The sequence below is a fragment of the Callorhinchus milii genome, unplaced genomic scaffold (assembly GCF_018977255.1).
Source record: "Callorhinchus milii isolate IMCB2004 unplaced genomic scaffold, IMCB_Cmil_1.0 Scaffold904, whole genome shotgun sequence".
NCBI classification, from domain to species: domain Eukaryota; kingdom Metazoa; phylum Chordata; class Chondrichthyes; order Chimaeriformes; family Callorhinchidae; genus Callorhinchus; species Callorhinchus milii.
The window spans coordinates 1-8,785 of NW_024705645.1; the positions used below are offsets into that span (position 1 = coordinate 1).

The 8,785-nt window shown below is 48.0% G+C and overlaps 1 protein-coding gene across 1 annotated transcript; it reads left to right on the top strand.

The window, feature by feature from the left end:
* Positions 1-2,519: 2,519 nt before the first annotated feature.
* Positions 2,520-7,840, top strand: LOC103172869 (E3 ubiquitin-protein ligase TRIM39-like). Its single transcript, XM_042346503.1, has 6 exons — positions 2,520-2,977; positions 4,540-4,635; positions 5,067-5,297; positions 5,847-5,869; positions 6,758-6,873; positions 7,110-7,840. The coding sequence occupies exons 1-6, from the start codon at positions 2,564-2,566 to the stop codon at positions 7,619-7,621; spliced, it is 1,392 nt and encodes a 463-aa protein (XP_042202437.1). The 5' UTR covers positions 2,520-2,563; the 3' UTR covers positions 7,622-7,840.
* The last annotated feature ends 945 nt before the right edge of the window (positions 7,841-8,785 follow it).

Below are 8,785 nucleotides of genomic sequence, written 5' to 3' on the forward strand. Positions count from 1 at the left end.
GTTCAACAACAGCGTCTGCGCTCGAGGACCCGATGACTGGAATCCCAGAGAGACGACCGTCTTCCGGGAAAATGGGACATGTGCTCAGAAGCGGAGCTCAGCCCCGGGTCAGACCGCGGTGGCTTTACCTTCGCTCACGCTGACCAGCACAGGCCATCATCACAACCACAGCCATCATAATCCCGGCCTTTGACACCGCGGCTCATCGCGTCATCGAGACGTCTCGAAAGGGCTTCGCGGGATACGCCGTGAGGTGTAGTGACTGCTTTGCGGCCAAGTCGCTGTGCCCGGCACCTGTCAGTCGGTCGTCTCTGCCTCTCCAGTCCGCGCTCGCAGTCCCGTTACAATACCCGACCCCTCCATCCGAGTTTCTCATCGGTCGAGGATGTTGTCAATTGGTCACAAAATTAACCGTCTCTCCTCCTCCCGCGAACTCGCTCACTCTCCCCACCCGCTCACTCTCTCCCCAACCGCTCGCTCTCGCTCATCTCTCCCCACCGCTCATCTCCCCTTCACTCCCATCCTCTCTCCACCGCTCACTCTCTCCCACCGCTCGCTCACTCTCTCCCCACCGCTCACTCTCTCCGCTCACTCTCCACCCGCTCACTCTCTCCCCATCGCTCACTCTTCCTCCACCTCACTCTCTCCCCCGCTCGCTCACTCTCTCCCCACCGCTCGCTCACTCTCTCCCCACCCTCATCTCTCCCCACCGCTCGCTCACTCTCTCCCACCTCATCTTCCCACCGTCGTCTCCCCACCTCATCTTTCCCCACCGCTCACTCTCTCCCCACCCGCTCGCTCACTCTCTCCCCAACCCTCACTCTTTCCCCACCCACGCGCTCACTCTCTCCCCACCCGCTCGCTCTCCAACCCTAACTGTCTCCCCACTCACTCGCTCCCCATTGGTCCGTCCTACCAACCTCAAGCTTCCGATTGGTTTAAGGCGCTGCTCTTTTATTCCCGTCTCCTTCGCTGTGGGGGTTCGCTCGGCTCAGCGGCTCCCACTCTGCCCTCTATCACAGAGCTCGGGCCCCCCCTCAGTTTGGACTGAACTCACAGCCCAATGTCAGGAAAGAATGACAATAAAACACTAACGCTGCAGAGATCCTGAGCCGCTGCTGCCCTCGAGGCCTCCGGTTGTTCACCGGAAATGTGCAGTGGCTTCTGATTGGGGAACAGGAAGGAACTGGAGCCAAAGCTGAGAGTTTGCACCAATCACATTGAGAGCTGTTGGGGTTTGACCATTGCAGGTAAACACACCCGATACTGTCAGCCAATCAGCGAGAGCACCAGGGAACATGTGCCGTGTGATTGGCCGGGGCTTTACCCACAGTAACCAATCAGGTTGGGATGTGCTCACCCCACACAAGGCAGGAGAGAGCGTCTGAGGGAACAGAAGCGGCGACATGGAGTGTGGAGCGACCGGTGAGGGTTTGACCTCCAAACACCACCGACGAGTGGAGGAGAGGCCGAGAGCAGCAGATCCTGTTTGAGAAAGAGGGAGAGACGATCGGACACTGAGGACACTATCCCGGGGAAAGGTCATGGTTTCCGACTCGATTACAGCTTCTGTTGTGTTTAACAATATATAAATATTGATTAATTACGACATGTTCTTATATTGAAGTACACATAGTTTTTAAACAATATTAAGCAGATAAAATAGTGACTAACCTATAGAGAAATGGAGTTTGTCAGTTTGATTTATAAAATGAAATGAAGTTGAAGAAACAAAAGTCAGCGACTTAGACTGTGGAACAATCAGAGAAGAGAAACTGATCGCTTCTGAATCTCTCTGTTCGTAGTCACGACTTTATTTGCTTTAGATGTTCACTAAATGCTTTGTATACTTTTATTCATTGGCTATTGATTGATAAAATGAAGTTGAATTGTATTATTGTGAGGTCCTTCAGGGTAATGTTTGCAGCACTTGTCAGAGGAGTTGGGTTCGATTCCCAGGAGGTCGAAACTTTGGGCAAGTTTCCTTACCCCATGACTCTGTTTACTGAGCAGTAAGTTGAAACCTGATTGTCAGTCAATTGGCAGATCATTTTTCTGAGACTAATAATCCTTCAAAAATCCTTCAGTATTTTTAATAAATAAATAAAATTTGGTCAATCAATCCACGATTGCCTGTGGGAAACTGCTGTGTGCAATTGTCTTCCACGTTTCGCCGACAAAATATACAGTGAATTCAGTTGATATTCTGTATAGCGCTTTGAGACGTCTCGAAGATGTGATCAGGCACAAAATAGTAAGCAAGGGTTATTATTGATTATTACACTGTTGTCGTCATTAAAATTAACTTTACAGTAGCAGCGCTTTTAGACTTCTCGAAGATATGATGAAGTGCTATATCAAATGCAAAGATTATCATTATTTTTAATAAACATTCTGAGATCAGACCTTACGAATGGCCAAATGTGCTAAACATCTGTGTTCCTTTTGTCTTCAGGTGTCTGTCCCTTTAAACAGCAGTTGGTCTGTGATCCCCACCCACACAGCCTCTTCCTGGTTTGGGTAAAGGTGAAAGTCCCAAATAGAGCGAAGAGCTGATGGTGAAATGGCGTCTGTACAGGAACTGGAGAACCTGAGAAATGAAGCCACTTGTTCAATCTGTCTGGAGTTTTACACGGATCCTGTGACTATAGACTGTGGCCATAACTTCTGTAGAGACTGTATTTTACAGTGTTGGGGCACAGGGCAAGAAAGTGTGTCCTGTCCGCAGTGCAGGCAGCAGATTCCCCAGAGGAGTGTTCGGTCCAACAGAACTCTGTCTAACATTGTAGAGAGTGTTCAGAGACTGAGCCTGAATCCGAGGCTGGAAAAGGTGGGAATCCAGTGTGAAGAGCATGAGGAGAAGCTGAAACTGTTTTGTGAAATGGATCAAAGAGCGATCTGTGTGGTCTGTGCGATGTCCCATGATCACAAGGATCACACAGTCATTCCCATTAAGGAAGCAGCTGAGCTCCACAAGGTATGGAATTGATAAACCAGAAATTTCATGTAGCGTCGGCGGTGCTTCAGAATACACTAAACATAGGACACAGGCACAGGAGGAGACCATTCAGGCCTTGAAGCCTGTTTGCCAATGCATTAGATCATGGCTGATCTGTACTTCAACTGTAAACCCCACCTTTGCCCCATATCCCTTGATACCCTGACATAACAAAAATCTATCCACCTGAGTCTTAGTTCACTGTGGAAAAATATGCTTCCTGATTTCACTGATGAATATAATAATAATAATAATAATCCTTGCATTTGATATAGCGCTTTTCATGTCGGGAGGACGTCCCAAAGCGCTGCACAGAACACTGTAAAGTGAATTGACTGTACATTTGTGGGCGAACGCGGCAGCCAATTGCGCACAGCAATATCCCACAAACAGTCGTAGATTGAAAATGACCAATTTATTATTTTTTGGGGGTTTTTGGAGGGATTATTATTAGGCTCTGTGTGGAGTAAGGAAACTTGCCCAAGGTTTTGCCCTGCCAGGAATTGAACTCAGGTCTCTCGCTTGCAAAGCAAGTGCTCTAACCACTGAGCTACAGGACTCCACAGCTGATGAAGGTCTATTTCTAAGTATAATATTATTTCCCTTGTTCTCGGTTCTGTCACGAGAAGAAATAGTCCTGTAGATTTGTGGAGATTTGTGGAGTCCTGAAGCTCAGTGGTTAGAGCACTTGCTTTGCAAGCGAGAGACCTGAGTTCAATTCCAGGCAGAGGGCCAAACCTTGGGCAAGTTTCCTTACTCCACACAGAGCCTAATAATAATCCCTCCAAAACCAAAAACAATAATAAATTGGTAATTTTCAATCTACGACTGTTTGTGGGACATTGCTATGCGCAATTGGCTGCCGCGTTCGCCCACAAATATACAGTCAATTCACTTTACAGTGTGTTCTGTGAAGTGCTTTTGGACATCCTCCCGATGTGAAAAGCGCTATATCAAATGCAAGGATTATTATTATAAATACTGTCTCTGTAGCTTCTGTATTGAAATCCCTTATTATTTTAAACACCTCAATCAGATCAGCCCTCAACCTTCTAAACTGAAGGGAATATAGACTAGGTTTATGGAACCCTAAAGTGACCTACTGTGAGCACAGCTGCCTATTTGCACATACCAATGTTGCACAACTTCCTGACTCAGAGGCCACAATCTGATTACTGAACCAGGTGTTTAATATGTAAGATGGGTTTCATGACCAAATTAAAGTTTAGTCCAGCAAATGAAGCTTTGTCAATGTGCTGTTACACTCTGTGATGATATTGTGTACAGCCGGTCACTGAGCAGCAATCTCGCCGGCCTCTGGGTCAGAAGGTTGTGTGTTCAAGCCCTGGTGTTGGCTGGTTAGCTGACGGCACGTTAGGCAAATCCAGAATTTCTGAGCGGCCTCACCATCTGACTGTGTTGATCGAGTGGAATGGAATATTACAGCTCTGTCACACAAGTGGAATATCCTAAACCAGTAATAATGACTCTGTCATTATTGTCAATAATGTCCCTGTTTACTTACATTCACTTTGGTTCAGCAAAAGCTGCAGAAAGCCCTGGACACTCTTCAGAAACAGTTGGATGAAATGTCTCAGTGTCAGAGAGAAGAAGGAGCTACTCAACTGGAAGTGAAGGTGAGGGGTTTGCATATCCCATTGATATTGCTGTGTGACAAGCTTTCCCGCTGTTTCCAGCCAGAACCACGCTTCAGGTTAGGGCTTGATATCGCAGGGTTAACAGGAGATGAGTGGGTTTACTCACTGCCCACAGTGACTCGTCTGCCTATCCAGGTCCTGTCGATGTGCTGTGCTGTTATCAGCAGTGCCCTGGGATACTGTGGACCGGCCTGGCTCAGGAACTGGACAAGAGACCGTCACAGAGGCCTCTCTCGATGCCGCCATTCCATTTCCAGGCAGGTCAACTTGGAGCCAGTTCAGTTCAGGAGACCTTGCTACCCACCCCCTCAGGAGGATATCACCAGGTTCATGGGCAATGTAACCGTGACTGACAGGCTGAGCCCCTGTTCTTGTGTCGGATAATGTTAACATTGTTTTTATTGTGACAGAGACAAGCCAAGCGTTTGAAGAAGAACATCGACGCTGAATTTGCCAAACGTCACCAGCTGCTGACTGAGGAGCAGCGAGACCTGATCACCAAACTCAGACAGCAGAAGGAGACCATCTTAGGACAAATAGAAAACAATAAGAGCCACATCTCCAAGCAAATTACTTCTATTAACCAGAGAATAGCAGAAATCCAGACAAGACTGACTCTCCAGAACACCGAATTCCTGAAGGTACATAGAATGTGTGTCTGGTGTGATAGACAGACAGTGAGTGTGTTAATGCTGGTGTGTGTCTGTTGTGATAGACAGACAGTGGTTCATGTTGGTGTGTGTCTGGTGTGACAGACAGACAGCGAGTGTGTTAATGCTGGTGTGTGTCTGTTGTGATAGACAGACAGGTGATGGCGTTAAAGCTGAATTTTCAAAGAGTTACAGGTGAAGGGGAAGGATTGTATGTGACCGAGTACTACAATCTGCTGTGACTCCAATCAGAATTTTAGTTTTGATTAACTAAAACAGTAGATTACTGAGAATACGACACTGGCTTAAATTGTCACCACCACTTCAGTCTTCATGTTCTCGCTATCTCGGCCACATTTATTTATGTATTGCTACATAACCAGCTACTCCTCATACCTCGTCACTGAGACCTGTTGTCTCGGAGAAATGCGTTATGAGTTTATCTCAATTTAACATGAATCGCAGCACAATGTTCAAAATCATCTCGATGGCTGTGTGCAAGATCGACTCTAACGCTCCTTGTTTTTATTTCCTCCTCAGGATATCAAATCCATCATTGACAGGTCTGTAATCTTTCCTTATGTCAATCCAGTTTGTGACATTCCTCGTGCAGTCCTGTAGCTCAGTGGTTAGAGCACTCGCTTTGCAAGCGAGAGACCTGAGTTCAATTCCAGGCAGAGGGCGAAACCTTGGGCAAGTTTCCTTACTCCACACGTCTAATAATAATCCCTCCAAAACCAAAAACTATAATAAATTGGTCATTTTCAATCTACAGCTGTTTGTGGGACATTGCTGTGCGCAATTGGCTGCCGAGTTCACCCACAAATATGCAGTCAATTAACTTTACAGTGTGTTCTGGGAAGAGCTTTGGGACTTCATCCCAACGTGAAAAGAGCTATATAAAATGCAAGGATTATTATTATTATTCCCTGATCCCATTGTGTAACAGGAGGTGATAGAGAAACATACGTGTGTGAGCCCAGAACATTATACCTATACGGTCTATCTTCAAATACTACAGGAAATTGTGATCATAATAATAATCCTAGCATTTGATAGAGAGCTTTATCAAACCTTTGAGATGACTCGAAGCACTGTTAGAATACACTGTGAAGGGAATTGATTGTGGGCAAAATACGGCAGGTTGCATAAACTTGGTCTCCATTCGACCAACATTTTTTTCAAAGGAGTATTTCCCCCGTAAAATTACTCCCCCAATCGATAACCACCTGGGACCCTAATCTGGTATAAGTAGGAAAGTACTGAGGTGTGAAGTAAGGAAACATATCTAATGTTATGTCCTACCTGGGAATCGAGCGAGAGTCCTCTGGCTTGTGAGGAGAGCGCTCTAAACACTAAGGAACAGGACTCCACAATGGAGGTGATGGTGAAAATCTGAGACATCGATATTGTGTCTGAATTTAATGAAACAAATCTCTATCTGTGCCCAGGTCTGGTGTTGACATCAAGAAACCCACAAAAGTGTCTGTTGATGTGGCTGAGAGGGACCTCATTGGGCCTCTGCAGAGCAGAGAATGGAAACTCCTGTTAAAGGGCATCATTGCAGGTAACACTGGCTCTTACTGTGTTCCTGTGATTGGAGTCTGACTCTGGGTATTGATGTGGAGTAAATATCTTGTTCTCACTTCTCATCCCCTCGGTCGGGAATGCTGAATAAGATCATTGGGAGCTGTAACCTGAGACACACAGAGCAGGAATCCAAACCTCACTGAATGAACCATTGAAATATAATATCAACCGTTCACCACACGATCTCCAACATGTCAACGTTCTCTGTTTCAGCTGCAGCCTCTCTGACTCTGGATCCGAACACAGCCCATCCCCGGCTCATCCTGTCTGAGGACCGGACCCGAGTGAGACTCGATGCCAGACGGCATGTTCCTCTCAGCCTGGATTGGTTCATTCACATGCCCAGTGTCCTGGGGTCTGAGGGGTTCACATCAGGGAGACATTATTGGGAGGTGGGGGTGGGGAACAGCACAGACTGGATAGTGGGGGTGGCTCGAGAGTGTATGCGCATGAAGTGGCATTTCATAGATGGACCTGAGGCTGGAGTCTGGGCTGTGGAGCTGATGAATGGGCGATATGAAGCTCTTACCTCACCTCCTACACCCCTCCCCCTGAGTGTGAGCCCCCGGGTGCTGGGCGTGTACCTGGACTATGCGGGAGGACAGGTGTCGCTGTACGACGCCGACCACATGTCTCATCTCTTCACTTTCACCCACACGTTCACTGGGAACCTCTTCCCTTATTTCAGCACACGGTGTCGCACTGAACTGACACTGAACCCCTGACAGGGGTGAGGGAGGCCAATCAGAGAGAGGGTACAGGGGTTACTGGGCAGAGAGTGGAGGTGACGCAGGAACATAGAAACATTCAGCCCCTCGAGCCAGTTCGGCCATTCTGTAAGATCACGGCTAATCTGTACCTCAAAGCCAGTTACCGGCCTTTGACCCGTATCCCTTAACGCCCCGACCTGACAAACATCTCCCCACCTCCGTCTGGACAATGTGAATGGATCCAACCATAATCCACAGCCTTTTGTGGGAGAGAGTTCCAGGTACCCACCGGCCTTTGAGTGAAAAACTGCCCCTAATTTCACTCCTAAATGTCCCGGCTCTAATGTTAAGACGATGGCCCCCTTGTTCTGGATTCTAATTTCTCTGTATCTACGCTATGAAATGTCTTTATTGTTTTAAAATCCTTAATCAGATCACCCCTCGTCCTTCTAAACTGACGGGAATAGCAACCAAGTTTCTGTAACCTGTTATTGTGATTGAACCCTTTAAGCACTGGTCCACGCCTTTATCACCTCAAGGCTGGACTATGGGAACTCTCCTCGCCGGCCTTCCCGGCCCTCCCTCCACACTGCAGGTCATTCAGAACTCTGCAGTTCGTGTACTGTCCCTCACCAGGCTTCGTGACCACATCACACCCAACCTCGCTTGCCTCCACTGGCTCCCCATCCCCCATCCTGACCTATAAGGCCATTCACAGCCTCGCTCCCTCCTACCTCTCTGACCTAGTATCCACCTACTTACCTGTCCGTACCCTCCGTTTCTCTGGCTCCGGTCTGCTCCATGTCCCCCGCCCCAACCGCCCTACCATCGGTGGCCGAGCCTTCAGCCTGTCAGCCCCCAGGCTCTGGAACTCCATCCCCCAGTGCCTTCGCCTTTCTTCCTCCCTTTCCTCCATCAAGGCCGGTCTCAAGACCTTTCTCTTCGACCGTGCCTTCAGCTCCCCTCTCGAATCTCTACCCCCTCCTCACTCCCTCCCTTCACTCCCCTCATCCTGACCATTTCCCCCCTGCTCGGGTCCCGACTCAACTGTCCAGCGCCTTGGGACATCCTCCCGGCGTGAAAGGTGCTCTGTCAATGAAATCTTGTTGTAAGCCCTGGGATGTCCTCCCGATGTGAAAGGCGCGATATACAAATGCTATTTTGTGTTTTGTGTTGTGT